General features: G+C 48.6%; 1 protein-coding gene across 1 annotated transcript in view; it reads right to left on the reverse strand.

Moving 5' to 3' along the window:
- Positions 1-16,123: 16,123 nt before the first annotated feature.
- The window catches only part of DAB2IP (DAB2 interacting protein), a 168,689-nt gene continuing 163,870 nt past the window's right edge, over positions 16,124-20,942 (reverse strand). Inside the window, exons 17-18 of the mRNA XM_010852104.1 lie at positions 20,009-20,096; positions 16,124-19,159 (exon numbers count right to left, since the gene is read on the reverse strand). Of these exons, the coding sequence (XP_010850406.1) occupies positions 18,992-19,159; positions 20,009-20,096 (256 nt within the window). The 3' untranslated portion in view covers positions 16,124-18,991. The remainder of the gene's footprint in view (positions 19,160-20,008; positions 20,097-20,942) is intronic.

Raw genomic sequence — 20,942 nt, forward strand, 5'->3', positions numbered from 1 at the left:
TCTGCATCATGGGGCAGTGTGTTACCTAGTGAGCTGGTGACAGCCCCGGTGCGGGACACAGCCCAGCAGCAGGGCCAGTGGGGAGACCCCGGACTGTCTGCCCAAGCCCCAGGGCAACTGGAAAACCCCATCCCCTCCCACCTTGCTCACAAACACCTGTTTTCCCAACTTGTCATTTCCCCACACACCCACAGGCAGGAGCACGCACCGCCCCAATAAATAAATCTGGGCCACTTTTCAGCATCGTTTAACGTCCCCGGGAAGGGTGGATCACGTGGCATCCAGCAGCAGCCCATTAGCTGACAGGCTGAAGCATATCATATTGAATTCCACGGCCCGCGGAGCCCGCGAGACCCCGTGCTGCTCGGAAATCTGCGCTGATTTATTACAATGCAATCTTGCTGCTCATTTCCTATAATGAACACGTTGCCCCCGCCTCTTGCCAGGACCGCTCCCCCACACCTCCAGTGGGGGTGGGAGGACCTTGAACTCACTCCCTGTCTACGGCTTGAAAGGAAGAGGGGGTGACTGGGAAGGGGGAGGCTGGCGAGGGGGTCAGGGGCCGGTGCTGGGGGCTGACTTTGGATGCTGCTTGCAGAGAGAGAGTCTCGAGGTGTTGAACTGCCCTCTGTCCCCCACACTTCTTACCCCCTGTCCTGTGTCTCCCTGCTCATCTACCTCTGCCCCCGGGTCTCCTGGCCCTTGGCCACTGCTGCAGCAGCACCTACGGACAGGGACTTGGCCACTGATGCCCACAGCCTGGCCAGAGCCTGGTGCGTCTGCCTCTGTCCCACCTTCTGGGACTCCACAGGCCTGGGCGTCTGCCTTCAGCAGGTGCCGTGTGCACCAGTCACAGCTCTGCTCAGACTACACTGTGGCACATCCTAATGATCAGCTGTTCAAGATGGCAGCTCTCTCGCCCTCTGTGCACCCCCTGCTTGACCACGCCCTGCTTCCCCCACACCTATCACCTGAGCTTCTTTACCCCCTAGTGATTGTTCTAGTCCTTAGGCCACAGAGCAGCTCCACCTGCTGGTTTATCAAAGGGAACCATCTGCCCTCGAGATGGTCATTAACTTGAGGCACTGTGAGGAATGGGCCTCAGCCACTGGTTTCCCTGGAGACTGGTGAGGCAACGCGAAGCCAGTTTCCCTATAAATGGCAGCTTCCTTCTCCCCAGAGCGGCCAAGATGGCCATCACACCCTGCCTGTGCTCACAATGGGGTGTTGTTTCGGACGTGTAAGATTCCCCCATCTGATAAACCATTGATATCTCTGTGGATGTATCCAGGGGCTTTCTTCAGTCTCAAGGCTGGGCGACGTGTAGGCTTGCAGGCCTGCAGCCCAATAATTGGTATGTCAGCCAGGAAGGCAAGGGCTTCCCAGGTGGCACAGTGGTAAAGAATCTGCCTGCAATGCTGGAGACACAGGAAACAAGGGTTGGATCCCTGGGTCAGGAAGATGCCCTGGAGGAGGAACTGGCAACCCACTCCAGTACTCTTGCCTGGGAAGTCCCACGAACAGAGGAGCCTGGCAGGCTACAGTTCATGGGGTCACAAAGAGTCGGACACAGTTGAGTGGCTAAGCACGTTCTAGGAAGCGGAGGAAACTCCCACGAACACTGAGAGTTGTGGAAGTAAGGATGGGGAACCAACACTTGTGGAGTCATCGGGGGCGGGGGCCGTTCCCTAGCACATGGGGCCCTGTAACCCCTGACCGCCCTGAGAGATATCTTTCCCTCCCACCATGTTGATGACGTTCTGTTAACCTCAGTCTCTTTCCAGTTTAAGCGTAGTAGCCCTGGGCTCCTGGCTCATCTGACCACATGGGGATGTACAGACAAAATGCACGGACCTAGATTATCTATCAAATACCTGGGTGCTCTCTGGTTGGGTAAGACAAGATACGCCCCCACGCACCACCCCTAAACAACTACAGACACACTTTAGGGACACTAACTCAGAGAGGGCAACTGGACATGGCTAGTTACCCAGAGTGGACTGGTTGGGGCCCGTGGCAACAGCAAAATAATAGAGTAGCCTGGGGCTTCTGGTCTCAGCCACAGGAGAGGGCAAAGTTATACGCAGCCTATGGTGTGTTACTCCAGGGGAGAGACATTACAAAAGGCCTATTCAAGTGGTTGAGCAATGCAAAATCCACTACTGGGGATCTAGAACAGTTGTGTGCACCATATGGGACCACCATGGACATCAATGGTGACCAAGGAGCCACCTTGAAGTTGAGAAATGGGCTGATAAGAATGCCACAGGCTGGCGTTTCAGCTCGTCCTGCAGCCCGACTATTGTGGGGTTAATTGAAAACATGATGGACCATGTAACCATAGAGATGGGAGCCACTCTCAGCCGTGGACCAGGAACCATCACTGAGCATCCCAGCAGTTATCATCCCAGGACTTACGCCACGTTCACCCAGAGGCAACTGGTCACCATCCAAGCTCAGCTATTGGTCAGGACAGTCACTCACTTTTGCCCTTGTGAAGGGAGCACATTATGAGATGGTTCTGGGGCTGAAACAGGTAAGTCCCTGGTGGCTAGGGTTCCCTACCCTGTGGGGAACAGGACAGGTTTCCCCTACTGGAGAAAGCATTGTATTAGCCCTGCAGTCGGTTGTTATGTGATATGACGCTGCAGGACAGAGGCTACCGGCAGGGGTGACGTCATTTCAGGATGTGATCACTGCTCGTATTCTGCTCAGTGATCACCATCTCCCATGTATCATGCCTGTTAAACATCTTAGATTTGCAGGCTGGGTGGAGAGAGTCTGTTCATGGACTGGGCGACAACGGTGGCCTCTCTGCAAAAGGAGTCTGATAGCTGGCTTTACAGTGACAGGCTGTGGTCGTCCTCCTCTGGACTGCCATGAAAGAGTGACCGGATAAGTGCCTGGCTTACTCTTGATCCTCATTAGTGCTGGTATCCGGCTTGCATTTGTGGGCTCTGGTTGCCGTGCACCTCTGTATACCTGATCTCCGCGATATCTCTAAGGAGGGGCTGGCCAAAAAATTGTAAGGGTTGTGCGGGGTATGTAGGGGAGGGGTGTGTGGTCAGGCCACTCAAGATGGCAGCTCTCTTGCTCTCTCTGCATTCCCAGATCGACCAGGCCCCGCTTCTCCTGCACCCTATCACCTGTGCACCTAGTGATTGTTCTAGTCCCTAGGCCAGAATGGCTCCACCTGCTAGTTTATTCAAGGGAAATAATCCGCCCTCGTGATGGTCGTTAACCTGAGGGGCAGTGAGGGACGTGCCCCAGCTGCTGGTTTCTCTGCTGACTGAGTCAATCTGACGTCAATTCCCTGCCATAAATGGCAGCCTACTCCTCCCCCAAGGAGCCAAGCTTGCTACCATGTCCTGCCTGCCATCTGCTGCACACTGTGGGGTGTTGCTCCAGGACCCTTTGTTTTGGTCTGGTCCACTAAGCCACTGATGTCTCTGTGGCTCTTTCCAGACTCTTTTTCTTCGGTCCAGAGGCTGGGCATCTACAAGTTTTGTAGGCCTGCGGGGCACAGCCCAACATATACCCACACTGATATACAGACCACCTGGACAGAACTGCATTCAAACACTCCCCTGGATATCGGCTCCCATCCCAGCACGGAGGCTACACAGACCCATGCCACACCCATCACAGTTCGTGTTCCTAACTCTCTCACCCATACACACGTAGACTCACATATACACTTCTACACACATTTTGAATTTCCAAGCAGCAGATAAAGCTTTGTTATTAATTCCTACTTTCATTGCTCTGTGGTCAAGAAATATGACCTTTCCTCTTATGAACCTACTTTGTGCCTAGCATGGTGTTAGGTGCTAAGTGTGCAAAGTTGAATGAACTTGGATCCTACAGCCTAATAACAGAAAACAAATTCACTTTGAAAATCTGATGTGACATCTGATACAGCAGAATCCCAGCACCTATATTTTCTTAATGTTTTATGTATTTTTCTCTACTTAGATTGATTTCTTTTGTTTCTATCACCTAAACACTACTAACCAAAAAAAATATTTTCATTGCTATAGTCACTTGCTTTTCTTGAATTACTGGTGTGAATGGGCATATTTTCTTCTCTTTACTATCCATTTGTATGCCTTCTATGTGACCTGCCATTTCATATCCTCTGCCAACTTTTCTGCTAGTATGACTGTTTAATTCTCCAAATTTCCAATTATTTGCCTTTTGCAATATTCTTGGATAATTCTTCAAGCTGATATGCTAGCAAGGACCATGACTTTGACTTTTAAGCACATGTGTTCTGTTTCACTCTAAGCAATAACACGCTTTAATCCCAAGTTTGTTTTCAAGTCACACCTTTTTCTCGGCACATTCCCATGTATAAAGGAAGCATCATTTTAGGTATTTCAGCGTCATTCAGAACTTACGGAGAGGTTTCCGCAGGCTGACACACTCAGACCTGCTGTACCGCGCAGAGCAAAGCAAGACTCGCTGTTGCCAGTGGAGACGACAGTTCGGGAAGGAATCTCCCTGGGAATTTGCCCTCGAGGTTGGCGTTCTCATCTGTTCCTCCATTCAGGCTGTACCTGCACCCCCCCCGCCGCAACAACTGGGGGCAAGGGTCTGGGAGCAGCTCCCTCTCCCCCTCCTCTGAGCAGCTGACACCTGACACAGGCGTCTCTTGGAACACTTGTTAAACTTTAGATTCCATGGAACTAGACATACAGATGCAAGTTTATGATTTCTAAAATGTGCACATGTATATGTGTTTGAATGTATACTTGTTTCCTAGCTCTGTCTGCTGGAAAGGTCAAAAAGAAAGGACATTCTAGCAGCTCTCAGATCTTGGTCTATAATTGCATTCCCCAGAGTTCCACGGAGAAATGACTAATCTCAGATCTGGGGCAGGGTAGGTGCAAGATGAGCCTGGAACATGTGATGAAGCTAGAAAGTAAGGGAATGTTCAAAAACCACATTGAAGGCATGTCACAGGACAGGGGCATCAGCTTGGAGGGGCTCCCAATGGCCAAACTGGGGAGTGTTTGAGCACCAAAACAATCAAGTTGAGTAATGAACTGTAAGCCCTGAAAAACAGACATTTGAGTCCACACCTACTTGGGAAGAAGGGAAGATCTTTACTGACAGTAAATATCTGAGGCAACCATTGAAGAGGAAGTTTTAGAATTGGAAAGTCTTCTTTTGCAATCATCCTAGTAAAGACTGGATCACTCCCTCATTAAGCATTGCTGAATTTTGGTAACGAGCAGGATATTTGTACAGTGTCAGACTATCTCCCCACGGACTGCGTGTTAGTTGCAAGCAAGACTTAAAAAATACCCAGTAAATATACAGTGGAGAAATTGGATGACACCCTGATGAGGTGATCAAAATTAACATCACCAGGGAGGGATAGGCAGACGTCAGGTGTTTCCACATGCCTTACTCTAAGAAGGAACTCCATATGCTCTCTGTAGTCTTTTGGCCAAGAACGAATAACCAGAAACTAGTCACAAGGAAACATCAGACAAATGCAAAATGCTATTTTTAAAAGGGAGTGTGGGGAGGAATGGTTGGTCATATTCTTCCGATGTCAATGCCGTAAAAGATAAAGAACACCATAGAGGCGTTCTAGATTAAACGAGGCTAAAGAGACATGACAGCTGAATGCAGTCTCTGACCCCCAGACTGGATCCTGTGCTGGAGGGGAAAAAATAGTATAAAAGGATATTGTCGGTTCTACTGAGAACATTGGAATGTGAACGCTAGATGAGAGAAAATTCTGTACGGATGTTAAATTGAGGTGGGTGAGTATATTGTGATTATGTAAGAGAGTATCTCTAATCTTACTAAATAGTCACTGAAGTTTTTAGAAGTAAAAAGGGCTGGGACAAATGTAACTTATCATCAGGAGTTTGGGGGCGGGGAAGGTGGGGAAACCTGTGTGTGTGTGTGGAGAGAAAGAGGGTGGGAAATGATAAACGAGGAACAACAAAACAAATGTTAACAGGATAATCTATTGAAAGACACATGGGTGTTCTCTATACTGCTGATTTTAGAAAACTTGCTCTAGGTTTGAAATTCTTTCCAAATCCAAAGTTTTCTTTTAAAACTTAAGACCCTAGGGCTTGAAATTTTAGACAATGTGCAAAAATAATCATTAGGAAGAAAAGAACCATCTGTATGCACAGAAATGAAGTCTTCCAGAAGCCTCGATAAACTGCTAACAACAACAGATAGCCATAGAGAGAGGGATTTGTGGATGACAGAGTTCCTTTTAACTTTGTATGTTTCTGTTTTGTTTTGTTTTGTTTTTAAACGGGAGTCAGGAAAAAGAGTGAAAAACATTGAAATAAAAAAGATGATTGGGCCTCCTAAATCCATAACCAGTTTCATTGCCCTTGAGAAACTGTGCAACTCTGTCAACTATATTATTAAAAAAACTGATCATAATACACGTGATACTTGTCCTTAGAAACCAAAATAAACTCTGTCTGGTGGAATACACTTGATTATTGCCTGCGGATGAACTAGTCCTGTGTTTCTATTTGTAAAATTTTTTCAGTATCTGTGGTTGCCTCTGTTAAGTGTGGCTCTTTGAATTCTCCTTTGAATTGGTTATGACAGCTGGCTGGTTCCCTCCTTAATGAATGAGTTGTGCATGCGCAGACTCCCATGGGCTGTAGCCCAATAGACTCCTCTGTCCATGGGATTTTCCAGGTGAGAATACTGGAGTGGGTTGCCATTTCCTGCTCCAGGGGGGTCTTCCTGATCCAGGGATTGAATCCACCATTGCATTGACAGGCAGATTCTTTACCAGTGAGCCACCAGGGAAATAATTAATGAGTTAAAAGCACTAAATATATGTTTAACTTATGTTTGTGTGAAAGTTATGCTTTTACCTATTAAAAAAATTTTCCTTTAACACAAGTGTTTGTTACTTTTATAATTCAGGTAAAGCCTAGAAACATTATGAAAGTATTCCAGAGACTCCCCAGAGATCTAACTCAGATCTGCAGGGAGGTCTCCCTTCCAGTTGGGCAATGTTGATTCCCCGATGAGCACGAAGCCAAACTTCACACATCAGCCAAGCATGGACACCCCAAGAACCCACCCAGCCTTCCCCAGGGACTCTGTGCCTCAGGTGAGTGGGGTCCCCAGTCCTCTCAGTACCAGAGTCACTGGCTTACAGGGAGGGTGTGGCCAAAATCAAACTACCATCCTAGGGAGAAAGAACTATTTATGTTTCTGACTGGCTGGGCCTCTCAAAAGGCAATACATCCTAGGCTAATTTGCTTTCTGGATGTTTCAAGGATATATGAAAAAGATGCCAATGGAGAGTCACAAAAATAGCAGTAAATGCTAAACATTTATGTTGAATCCACAAATGTTTTAATACAAATTCAGTAACAGCAAAGTATAATTGTACCATTCATTGGAACGGAGGTATACTCTGGAGACTGGCCATTTCCTGTACACCCACCATCTACCTTGTGCGTACAACCTCACCAGATTGTCCAGATTTGAGGTCTCCTGTCCACCTGCCTCTTATACCTACAGCCCCAGCCTGTTAACAGGCACCAACTGGTGTCTGGAAAAGCAGTTTCAATTTTGTGTACTTATTGTGTATTCAGCCACTTGACTGAACCAGGAGCACTTTTTGGCTGCTTCCCAGGGAAATTCTAAGATGACCCTATCTTTTGCCTTCTCTTTCCCAATAGTTATAATTATCTTCTCTCCTGCCTTTTTGCCTTGAAATGTGGCGGAATCCTGTATCTAAGCCTGTTTCTTACCTCATTGGGAAGGGCTGTTATGTTTTACTCTTAAGGATAATGTTGGCTATTGACTTCAGATATTCTAGTTTTTAAATGTGTCTTTATTACAAAAGCAAAAGTATGGTCAGAAAAAAAAAAGACTTAAAAAGTAATGATTAAGTCCCAAGATGGTGGGGAGGAATAAAAAGTCATTCATTTTCTCATTTATCTCTAGGTCAGTGTTTTGTTAACACTTTGGTATATGTCATGAATAATAATTATGATTTTATTAAAATAATAATTATTGCTCCCAGAGCACGTGGCACTTATTTATCATGTGTGAATCTTGGTGCTGAGTATTGAAGTGACCAGCATTATTTCAGCAAATTGTTCCACAGTAGCTCTGTATAGTATAGATACTATTACCACCAAGTCCCAGTCAATCCTAAAGGAAATCAGCTCATTTCCTTGTATTCACTGGAAGGACTGATGTTGATACTTTGGCCGCCTGACGTGAAGAGCTGACTCATTGGAAAAGACCCTGATGCTGGGATAGATTGAGAGCCCGAGGAGAAGAGGTGACAGAGGATGAGATAATTGGATGGCATCTTGATTCAATAGACATGAGTTTGAGCAAACTCTGGGAGACAGTGAAGAACAGGAAAGCCTGGCGTGCTGCAGTCCATGGGATCTCAAAGAGCCAGACACAACTGAGCAATTGAACAACAACAGTTAAAGAAACAGACCGAGGACGTTTCCAGTTTACCTAAGACCAGAGGTCGATCAACAGCCACGAAGAGCAAGCCCAGGCCTCCCTATGCCTGAGCACCGGCTCTTATCTACATTGCTGCTGCTGCTGCTGCTAAGTCGCTTCAGTCGTGTCCGACCCTGTGCGACCCCATAGACGGCAGCCCACCAGGCTCCCCTGTCCCTGGGATTCTCCAAGGCAAGAACACTGGAGAGGGTTGCCATTTCCATTTCCAATGCATGAAAGTGAAAAGTGAAAGGGAAATCGCTCGGTCGTGCCCAACTCTTAGTGACCCCATTGACTGTAGCCTACCAGGCTCCTCTGTCCTTGGGATTTTCCAGGCAAGAGTACTGGAGTGGGGTGCCATCGCCTTCTCTGCTTATCTACATTACTATCTCCTAATCCAGAACTTTTTTTGAAAATAGATTTTTAAAATTAATCTAGAATCCTTCTGAACCTATTATTCTTTATCAGCTTTACACCTAAATATTATTAACATCTTCAATGTTATTTATTATTCCTCTACAGATTTAATGGCTGCATTATATGTTTTATTATATGGAGTTTCATTATATGGGTATGGTTTATTTATTCTTAAATGGCTCCATATCAAAACAAGAAATAAAGACTGGTCATAAAATATTTAAACAATAATAAGAATATAAAGTAGAAAATGCAAGTCTTCTTTCCATCCTGCTGAGCCCCACTCCTCAGAGGAAGTTACCATTAACAGTATGTATTTGCTTTCCCTTAGTTCTTCTATGTAACTCATTATAGGTGATGTAATTTCAGTTCAGTTAAGTGGCTCAGTCAAGTCCAACTAATTTTCTCTAAAAGAATGAGTATACCAATCTACAGCTTGACTTGCATACGTAATATATCACGAACATCATTCCAAATCTATCCATCTTTTAATATTTTATCTTTTAAAAATATTTGAAAAATTACACTATAATTGATTTACAATTTTGTTCATTTCAGGCATACAGCAAAGTGAGACAGTTTTATGTGTGTGTGTATATATATAGAGTGTTGTTCAATCGCTAAGTTGTGTCCAACTCTTTGTGAGTCTATACGTATAGATTGTTTTTTAGATTCTTTTCCATCATTGGTTATTACAAGATATTCGATATAGTTCCCTGTGCTATATAGTAAGTATATATACTGTATGTATATATATAGAGACTGTATACTTTAGCTATTCATCTCTTGACAAGTATTTAGATGGCTTCCATGTCTTGGTTTTTGCTGTTATGAAAAACCAAGCAATATAAATATAAAACCAAGCAATATAAATATTGCTGTTATGAACATTGGGGAACATGTATCTCTTTTTTTTAATTGAAGTATAGTTTATTTTTGGGCTTCCCTGGTAGCTCAGATGGTAAAGAATCTGCCTGCAATGCGGGAGACCTGGGATAGATCCCTGGGTTGGAAAGATCCCCTGGAGGAGGGCTTGGCAACCCACTCCAGTATTCTTCCTTGGAGAATCCCATGGCCAGAGGAGCCTGGCGGACTACAGTCCATGGGGTTGCAAAAAATTGGACACAACTGAGCAACTGCATGCTGGGTTATATTGTTTTGTTGTTGTTCAGTCACTAAGTCATGCCCAACTTTTTGTGACCTTGTGGACTGCAGCACACCATGCTTCCTTGTCCTTCACCATCTCCCGGAGTTTGCTCAAATTCATGTCCATTGAGTCAGTGATGCTGTCTAATCATCTCATCCTCTGTTGCCCTCCTCTCCTTTTGCCATCAATCTTTCCCATCATCAGGGTCTTTTCCAACGAGTTGGCTCTTCACATCAGGTGGCCAAAATATTGGAGCTTCAGCATCATCAGTCCTAATAAATATTCAGGGTTGATTTCCTTTAGGATTGATTGATTTGATCTCCTTGCAGTCCAAGGGATTCTCGAGAGGCTTCTCCAGCCACCACAATTCAAAAGCATCAGTTCTTTGGTGCTCAGCCTTCTTTATGGTTGAACTCTCACATCCATATGTGATTACTGGAAAAATCATAGCTTTGACTATAGGGATCTTTGTTGGCAAAGTGATGTCTTTCCTTTTTAATATACTGTCTAGGTTTGTCACAGCTTTCCTTCCAAGGAGCAAGTGTCTTAATCTCATGACAGCAGTCACCATCCACAGTGATTTTGGAGGCCAAGAAAATAAAATCTGCCACTGTTTCCACTTTTCCCCTATCTATTTGCCATGAAGTGATGGGACCAGATGCCATAACCTTAGTTTTTTGAATCTTGAGTTTTAAGCCAGCTTGTTCACTCTCCTCTTTCACCCTCATCAAGAGGCCTAGTTGCTCTTCACTTCTGCCATTAGAGTGGTATCTGTATAGCTGAGGTTGTTGATATTTCTCCTGGCAATTTTGATTCCAACTTGCGATTCATCCAGCCTGGCATTTCACATGATGTACTCTGCATAGAAGTTAAATAAACAGGATGACATTATACAGCCTTGTTGTACTCCTTTCTCAATTTTGAACCAGTTGTTCCATGTAATGTTCTAATGGTTGCCTCTTGACCTGCATACAGGTTTCTCAGGAAACAGGTAAGGTGGTCTGGTATTCCCTTCTCTTTAAGAATTTTCCACAGTTTGTTGTGATATACACAAAGGCTTTAGCATAGTCAGTGAAGCAAAAGTAGGTATATTTCTGGATTCTCTTACTTTCTCTATGATCCAGCGAATGTCGGCAATTTGATCTTTGGTTCCTCTGCCTTTTCTAAATCCAGCTTGTACATCTGGAAGTTTTTGGTTCACATACTGCTGAAGCCTAGCTTGAAAGGGAAAGATATATCCACCTGAGTGCAGAGTTACAGAGAATAGCAACGACAGACAAGGCCTTCACCAATGAACAATGCAAAAAACTAGAGGGAAACAACAGAATGGAAAAGACTAGAGATGTCTTCAAGAAAACTGGAGATATCAAGGGAACATTTCACGCAAGGGTGGGCACGATATTGGACAGACACAGTAAGGACCTAACAGAAGCAGAACATGCTAAGAAGAGGTGGCAAGAATATGGAGAACTATACAAAAAAGTCGTAATGATCCAGATAACCACAATGATATGGTTACTCACCTAGAACCAGACATCCTGGAGTGTGAAGTTAAGTAGGCCTTAGGAAGCATTACTATGAACAAAGCTAGTGCAGCTGATGGAATTCCAGCTAAGTTGTTTTAAATCCTAAAAGATGATGCTATTAAAGCGACGCACTCAATATGTCAGCAAATTTGGAAAACTCAGTAATGGTCACAGAATTGGAAAAGGCCAGTTTTCATTCCACTTCCAAAGAAAGAGCAATACCAAAGAATATTCAAACTACTATACAATTGTGCTCATTTCACATGCTTATTTTGGTTATATACATATAAAATATATTCAAAATATAGTTTTTCAGATTTTTTCCAATATAGATTATTACAAGTTATAGAATATAGCTCCCTGTGCTATACAGTAAGTCCTTGTTGCTTATCTACGTTATATATAGTAGTGTATATCTGCTAATCCCAAACTAATTTATCCCTCCTCTCTTCCCCCTTGGTAACCATAAGTTAGTTTTCAATGTCTCTGAATCTGTTTTGCAAGTAAGTTCACCTGTATCATTTTTTTAGATTCAACATATAAGTGGTATCATATATTTGTCTTTCTCTGACTTCACTTGGTATGAACGTACGTCTATCCATGTTGCTGAAAATAGCATTATTTCATTCTTTTCCATGGCAGAGTAAGAGTCCAGTGTGTATATATATCACATCTTCTTTATCCATTCATCTGTTTATGGACATTTAGGTTGCTTATATGTCTTGGCTATTATAATTAGTGCTTTTATGAACATTGGGAGCATGTATCTTATTGAATTAGAATTATCTTTTTTGGATATGTGTCCAGGAGTTGGATTACTGGATCATATGGTAACTCTATATCTAGTTTTTTAGGAAACCTCCATACTGTTCTCCATAGTGGCTGCACAGATTTACATTCCCACCAACAGTGTAGGAGGGTTTCCTTTGCCCCATACCCTCTCCAGCATTTGTTATTTGTGGACTTTTTGGTGAAAGCCATTCTGACCAATGTGAGGTGATACCTCATTGTAGTTTTGATTTGCATTTCTAATAATTAGCAATGTTGAGCACCTTTTCATGCGTCTATTGGCCCTCTGTATGTCTTCTTTGGAGAAATGTCTACTTCTGGATCTTTTGACCATTTTTGATTGGGTTGGTTTCTTTGTTTTTGATATTGAGTTGTATGAGCTGTTTGTATATTTTGGAAATTAATCCCTTGTCAGTCACATCATTTGCAGATATTTCTCCCATCCCACAGGTTGTCTTTTCATTCTGTTTATGGTTTCCTTTGCTGTACAAGAGCTTGCTAGTTTGGTTAGGTCCCATTCATTTATTTTTGCTTTTATTTCTATTGCCTTGGGAGACTGACCTAAGAAAACACTGGTATGATTTATGTCAGAGAATGTTTTACCTATGTTCTCTTCTAAGAGTTTTATAGGATCACATCTTATACTTAAGTCTTTAGGTCATTTCGAGCTTATTTTTGTATACGGTGTGAGTGTGTGTTCTAACTTTACTGATTTATGTAGAGTTGTCCAGCCTTCCCAACACCATTTGCTGAAGAGACTTTTTCTCACTGTATATTCTTGCCTCCTTTGTCCAAGATTAACTGACTGTGGTTATGTGGGTTTATTTCTGGATTCTGTTCCATGGAGCCGTCTGTCTGTTTTTGTGCCAATACCATGCTGTTTTGATAACTGTAGCTTTGTAGTGTTGGCTGAAGACTAGGTCTCATGCCCATTTCCTATTTTTGGAAGAATACTTCAGCTTTGTGTTCTGTCACTCCCATTAGGTATTTTATCTTTGGATGATGTGAAAAATCTAATAGCAGCTTGTTTGTGATCTGGGCTTTTTTTTTTTAATCCTATTATCATCTCCCTAAGGATATTATATTTTGTGGGAGGGTTGTTTTTAATGCTCTTCTCTTTCCTACATTGTCTCTATCTCTCATTCTTCTCTTTGGCCGGTTGATTTGGACTCTTCCTTGAAACTTTTTTTTTTAAAGCTATTATATTTGCAAATAGGGGAGTTTGTTAGGACTAGTGAAGCAAAGGCCTGGGGAAATTCATATCTAGTTTCTTTTATTTGTTGGAAGCTTTGCTGTCTGAGGGGTCCTGGCTGTCTGTGCTCTTTGTGTGTGTGTGTGTGTGTGTGCGCGCGCGCACATGTGTGTGTGCGTGTGCGCAAAGGCCCAGTACACACTGATCTGTGCCATTGTAGGATGTTGGAACAGTGATACAGTCTTTACATTGAGAAATATGTGGAGGTCTTTTCTCTGAAGCCAGTTTTTCCAATGAAGAATGAATGTTCTAGTCATCTGTCTTGGGGACAGATGCCTGGTCCTGGGCATTCCAGGAGCCTTGCAGGTGCTGGTGGGCTGGGCACTCTGGAGGGCAGCTCACTTCATCCCTCCCCCCTTTTAGACCTGTACCTCTCAGAGCTCTCTGTTCTGCCTGGTGTCCCCACGTCTGGAGCCTACCTGGCTCGACTGCTCCAGGCGATGTCCAGCTCCTTACAAGGGGAGGTGGCAAAGAGGATTTTTTCCTGGCTGTGCAGAACACAGGGAGAAGACTGGAGTCTGGTTCCCCCATTTCCAACCTGGTACCCTTGCTTGAGGGTTTCCCAGGTGGCTCAGCAGCAAAGAATCCACCTGCAATGCATGGCTTTGATCTCTGGGTTGGGAAGATCTCCTGGAGAAGGAAACAGCAACCCACCCCAGTACTCTTGACCGGGAAATCCCACGGATAGAGGATCCTGGGGAGCTACAGTTCATGGGGTTGCAGAGTCAGACATGACTTAGTGACTAAGCAATGACGCTTGCTTGGCCCCGCATCACGCTGGGGCCCCACAGGGCTAATCAGTTCATTTCTGGTTCATCTCTCTCTCTGCTAATGTAGTCAACAATCTTTCATCAACTTTCAGCAGCCAAAGCCTTTCAAATTCTCTTAAATTCTGCTATCTCCTTCCACATTAATTCTGACCTTGTGAGTGAGAATCTTTTCGGTCCTTTCCTGTCAATAGAGTGGTGCTTGCAAAGGAAAAGAGATGAATGCATGTCATCAATATACCTTGTTTAGGAGACTATTTCTCTTAAAAACCTAATCTTACTGATTCAATAGATTTTAAACTTTCTGATAGAAAAACCAAGTAAACATCTTTTTAGTGATCTCTAGTTTTATTGCTTCAAGGTACAAAATGTGGCCCAAACTGTTTCTTTGGCAGACTTTCTAAGGTTTTCCTATCTTGATGTATGCAGTCAGTTTTGGGTAATGTTCCAAGTATACTGGAAAGAAGGTGTGTTCTCTCTAGGGTAAGAGCTTGATGTATTCCTGCTTATTAAACTTTATTAATTATTAAAATCCTCTGAATTCTTAATGTTTCCTTGATCTGTCATAAACTAATACTGGTGATGTGTTAGTCTCAAGTGCAATTGTGTTTTTGTTGATTTTTTTCCTCTTGCATTTCTGGCAGATTTTGCTTTCTATCCGATGCTCCTTAATCCACATGTGGAAGTTCGTGGCTCCTGTAGCTTCATTGTAAGTGCCTCTGTCAACAAGAAAATTTTTTCTGTTGCATCTATTGCTATTTCCTTGAGTTTTGTATTTACAGAGCATCACCCCAGCAGAGGGACCAGGGTCAGTGGTGCAGAAGCACTGAGGCGGCCCATGGTTTGGCTATGAGGTGGTAGAAGTGTGACAGGTAAGCCAGGTGACGGAGGGCTGGGGAAAGGGCAGGAGGTGGAGATGGCTGGTCCCCGCAGGCAGTACACTTTAAAAAACGTTGTCTGAGGGAAGAAAACCTTCCTGGAGCAGGTGATGAGCAGGTGGAGAGCTGGTGTTCTAAATGCTGTGAGCAGCAGCAGCAGGGGCCGAAGAGTGAGGACGGATGAAAGCAGGTGGCCGGGGCTGCCTCTCTCATCGCCACTGCAGGGATGGAACGGTGAGGGCAGGGCTGCCCAGCTGGCGGTGACCAGGGCAGAGGGTCACTGTGGCGCCCCCCACCCCCGGCCCTTGGGGTAGGAGGGTGGCTCTCAGAGCAGCAAGAGCATCTGGCTGGGAGGTCTGCGAAGAGGCACCATGGTGGAGAACAGGGCAGATGGGAGCCCAGCGGCCTGGTCTGAAAGGGGAGTGCTTCTTCTGCAGTCCTCACCTTGTGCAGGTACAGCCGAGGGGCTTGGGCACTGGCTTGTTCCCAGCAAAGGCCCTGGGTTCAGCCTTGCGGGCAGGAAGGAGGTCACGCATTGGGGCATCTCAGGTATCACGGGTTTTTTTATGTTTAGTTCAGTCACAACCTGCTGGTGACCCTGGACCAAGCTCCCTCCCTCCTGGAGCCGGATTTCAGGGGCTGGGGCAGCAGAGTCTGGCAGAAGCTGGTGTCCACTACAGGCGAGCCCAGGGGGTCACGCTCTGGGGGACTAGAGGGAGGAAGAGATCCCATCCTCCTTCCCTGCCCTCAACTGCCACTGGGGTGAACCAAGTGCTGGGGGCCCCTGGTACAGAACAGTGTCAGTCTATGACTTGGGGGTCACCTCTGGAAAAGCTCGAGACACAGCTGCATGGAGAGGCGAGTCAGGCTTAAAATAGCTAAATAAATCTTTAATATTTCTAATTGCAAATGTACAGAAATTGCACAGCCACACAGTCTTAGAACACCAACAACTTTCTCTGTACATTATTACATAGTTAGAGTCACAGCTGGAGGGAGGCACTCTGGCCAGACTCCAACGTTTGCATTTTTTTCCTTTTCACATACTTACAAAAGGCGGGGCGGGAGGTGGAGTGGGGCTAGGGGAGCTGGGGGAGTGTGTAGAAAAAGAGGGGCTGTTTCCCTGGGGTCTGCCTTACGCAGAAGGATGGGTGGGAGGGGGTGAGAGGTGTACACCGGGGCAGATGCTCTGCAGGGTGGGGGTCACCTGGAGCTCTGCCCTGGGTTCCCCACCCCCATTCTGGGCGGTTGGAAAGAGTCTTCACTCATAGGAAGTTTGGCAGTTTCCTTCACCCTAAACATAAAAGTTAGGCAGAAAGTCAGGCCTCTCTGTTGGCAGGAGAGGGCTGGGGGAGAGCCTTCTCTGGTGGCCGGGGGTGCGGGGCACTGGCCTTGGGACCCCCGCCCCCCGACCCCTCCCTTGGGGATGCGGGTTCAGGGTGACCCAGGAGGGGGCGCGCGCGTTCCCCAGCCACCCAGACAGCACGCTGCAAAACCCCAACCCCCAGATCCCCGACCTCCGACCTCTGCCTCCTGCCCAATACTGTTCTCTAGATTAAAAATAAAATAAAAAACCGTCGGAGAGCAGCGGTCCCGGGCAGCCCTCGGCAGCACCAGGACGGAAGGACTATGTACAACCATTGGGTGAAATAGTTACATTACAGTCAAACACCAAGAACATTTACAAAAATCGTCAGACTTGCAGATCAGATAAAAATCTGTAGAGAGTCTGTACACTTTTACAGTTTTTGCACTAAGTAGATAAGGCTCTCGGCCCGAGAGCTCGCAACCCAGGCCAAGGGCCGCCAGCACCGGCCTCCGGAGTCAGGCTGTGCAGGCCCTGGGACCCTCCCCCTGTATTGCTAAGAGGCGCTCAGTTCAGTCCGAGGTCGCTCAACGAGGCATCGGCGGGAGAGGGGTGGGGGGTGGGTGGGGAGGATTCGCCAGGCAGAAGAGGGGTGCGTCAGGACCAGAGGCGGACGTCCCTGGGGCCAGGCCCTGCCTACGCGGCCAGAAGAGTGGGGCAGGGCCTCCACCCGCCACGGCCTGCCTTCCTGAGGTCTGTGACCTTTCGGGGGGTCCTGACCTCTCCCCACCAGCAGGTCTCTGGGCTAACTGAACTGCAGGTTCCACCCCAGGACGGGGTGCAGTGCGGTCTTGAGTCACCCACCCCCTGTTGCTCCCCAACTCTGGGTCCTGGTGGAGCGGCTCCCGCCTCAGAGGCAGGGAGGGGTGTCTCCCCAGCTTTCCCACGGCTGAAGGCAGTCGGGGTGGCTCCTGGCTGCGGGATGGACGCCCCAGCTCTGGCCCCCAGATTCCCCAGGGTCGGGGTGGGAACAAGGACGAGAGAGACCCAAGTTCCTGCCCACTTACGTCCCGCAAGGCTGGGTACGGGGGGCAGTGGGGAGGGCCCACAAGCTACAGAACAGCCTGGGGCTGAGGGAAACCGGCCCCAGCCGTGGGTGGGCCCCTCCCCTGTCTGCAGCGCCTGGGTCCTCGGTGGGCCCGGGAGGGTGAGGCAGAGGCCGGCCGCACGCACGGGGGTGGGTGCAGGCTGCCGCGGTCTTGGAGAGGGAGCAAGTCTAACATCCTCCAGGGCCGCTATTTCCCATGCAGTGCGCACGCTCAATTTAAAAGGCCCCTGTGTTCCAGCAAGCGAGCAAGCGGGCTTTTGTTTCTAATGCATACTGTGAAAGGAAAAAAAATCACAGTTATCCACCTTCTCAGGGCCTGTGGGCACTAGAATTCTTTTTCTAACCATCCACCAGGAAAGCTCAGCCTGTCTCTTGGGAGGGTGGGGGGGCTGGGGTGGGGCGCACCTGCTGGCCACTCCCTGTGGGGCCACCGTGCCAGCACTCGAGCTCTGGGAGACAGGCAGCCACCGCTACTGTGCCACCTGGGCCAGCTCTGCCCAGATCTTTGGCTTCGGAGGAGGGGGGGGTGGCCAGCACATCAGCCTGGGCCCCTGCGGCAAGTGAGGGAGGCTCTGATCTTCCCACGGGTACGAGGGCCCAGAAGAAAGAGCTGAGATCCTCACTGGGTCTATAGACTATCTGACAGAGTTAGGGCAGGAAGGGGCGGGCCGAGGGGCTGGGGACAGGTGTGGGGGTGACGCCTCGGCTCCGCACAGCCAGGAGGGGGCCCCGAGCATGCACTGGCAGGTGCTCAGGGTGGAGACAGGCCGGGGGGACACAGCGCTCTGGCAGCTCCATCCTCCCCACCCTCTGCCTGCCTGCTGACCACCCGGTTGGCTTCTGGAACTGAGTGACAGGTCCCACAGGGCAGCGCCTGGCTACCCGGGAGTCCTGGGTCCCTGGGAGGTGAGGGGAAGCCACGGCAGGAGACCCCTGGCTCTCTGACCCTCCAACTCTTCAGGCGGCTCCCCCTGTGCGGAGGAGGGGTGTGTCGGTGGGGGAGGAGGTACATGCACTCGGCCAAGTGAAGGAGGAAAGGGGACGTGCACCAAGTTCAACACCCAAAACAGAGACACTGCGGCAGGCCCCTGCCCGCGCCAGGCTGCACCCACTCCCCAGCCTGCACCCAACACGCTTCTCAGGGGAGCGGGCTGGTGTCTCCCGCTTGCGCTGTGTCAGTCTCTCGCGGCTCCCTCTGCAGCCGCCTCCTGGGCCGTGGGTGGAGTGGGGGAGGCGAGCCTCGGCCTCTGGGCCCCCGGCGCTGCTCCTCCCCAGGCCGAGACCCCGCCCTGGGCCACCAGAGTCCTCCCCTCCTCGGGCAGGTTAACAATTGCTGCTGTTTCGGAACTCGCCGTTCTCAGTAATCTGCAATTTGGTGGGGTTGGTGGGGGAGAGGCCGTTACGGGCTTGCATGCTGTACCTCTCTTTGAGCTGCGTCAGGGCGCTCATGAGGCGCGCGTTGGCCGCGTCCAGTGAAGCGATGCGCTTCTCCTGTGGAACAAAGAAGGCGTCAGCGGGGGTTAGGTTGGGGGGGGGGCGCGGGGTCCGTGCCAGGAAAGGGGTCTCCCCAGAGCTGTGGCTGCCTACAAGAAGAGAGGGGAGGGAGGTGGCTGGGAGGACAAACACCGAGGATGCAGAGGTCCTGAAGCCGGGAGGAGGCAGCTCGCCCTCATGGGAGAGGGCCACGCAGAGCCTGCCTTCCTCGTGTCTCTACCTCATCACCTGCTTCTCACCCCAACGAGTGGCCCTGGTGGTGTCATGTACCAGCTCCTTGAAGCCCTGAGAGCAGGCACCCTCACTCGTGTGCATGTGCACGTGTGTGTGTACATGTGTGTGTGCAACACAGAGGTCACAGCTCCCATCAGCCTGTGCAGTTTCCTGACTGAGCAAGGACTGGCGCTAGAGAGGAAAAGGGCACAGACCTGGATGAAGGAGACCGGAAGCCAGTCTCTCAACTGTCTTCCCCCCTCAAAGCAGTTGGGAAGCCAAGGGTCTGAACAAGAGCTCCCTTGCTCCCTCTCCCCACCGGCTGTCACCCAGCCTTCCCCATTCCCCTCCCAATAGCTTCTACTCTGGTCAGAACACCTGGTGAAAGGTAATACCTAACTAAGCTGCCCAAGCAGGGGAGGAGCAGCCCTGCCCTTTTCAAAGCCTGTCCTAGTGAGCATGTGGTCCATTGAGACCCTCGACTCTGACTTCTTGGGGCAGAGATCCTGATCTCCTATCCTCCTTCGCTTCTGCAGTGGGGTATGACTAAGGATGTGAAGAAGCCAAAGCCACCCGCTCCTAATCCCAGGTCCTTTGACACCCGTGGCTGTCCGAAAGGCCAGCGCCTCACACCTGAGCGTCAATGATCTTCTGTTTGGAGTCTACAGCTGCCTGCATCTCCGCGTGGTCCTTCTTCAGCTCCTCCTCCACTGACATCAACCTGTGACCAGAGACAAGGACCATCAGGCCGGCATTTGAGGCTGCCAGTGAGGGGCTGAGTGTGGGGCCTCATGGGAACAAGTCATCACACCCTCACAGAGGGGGACACACTAGGAGAGCCCCTCCTTGGGCCACAGACTCACCTCCCACACTTGCCTGGGATGGAGGTGGCCTCCGCCACCCGACATGGGCTGAGCCTGTTCCTTCCTTACATTTCACCTGCCCCAGATTCTGCCCCCAAATCCCCAGAAGCCCCTGGCGTGGCCCCCTTCTGATGTTCCTCCAGCAGCCGAGGTGGTGGGGCGGGTATTAGATCCTCACGCACCCCAGGGCCAGAGAACTTTCTCCACCCACTCTGTATTCACTGAGGCTGCACCAGGTACTCGAGGTGGGAGGATGAAGCCTCAAGGCGCAGGGAGACAGCAGCTACCCTCTGCATGGGAAGCTGCGGAGCCGTGGGAACGGAGACCAGGAAGCGGCTAACTGTCCCGCAGGGTGGAGTGTGCTGCACATGCTGAATGGGACACCGAAGGGCAGGCAAGGGCTGTTGGGTGGATGACGAGCTGGGACGACATGAGGATCACGGTGTCCAAAAGTCCTGAACGAGGGCCAGCGTGGGCCTGCTGCCAGCTGCTCATGCCGTGACCATTCCCGGTCTCACCCTGCTTGTCTCTCACACACCTGTCAGTCACTGCTGATCACTCCCAGCTTCCCACTACACTCTCTGGGTCTGCATCCTAGCTCCCTGGCCACTGCTCTGGAGACGCCTTGTCCTGTCTGCCCCGAGGACCTCAGGCTCCCCAGGGCTCTGCCTCAGCCCGTCATTCTTGTTGCTCTTCTCAGATGA

This window comes from Bison bison, unplaced genomic scaffold, assembly GCF_000754665.1.
Source record: "Bison bison bison isolate TAMUID 2011002044 unplaced genomic scaffold, Bison_UMD1.0 scf7180017864307, whole genome shotgun sequence".
Classification (NCBI taxonomy): Eukaryota; Metazoa; Chordata; class Mammalia; order Artiodactyla; family Bovidae; genus Bison; species Bison bison.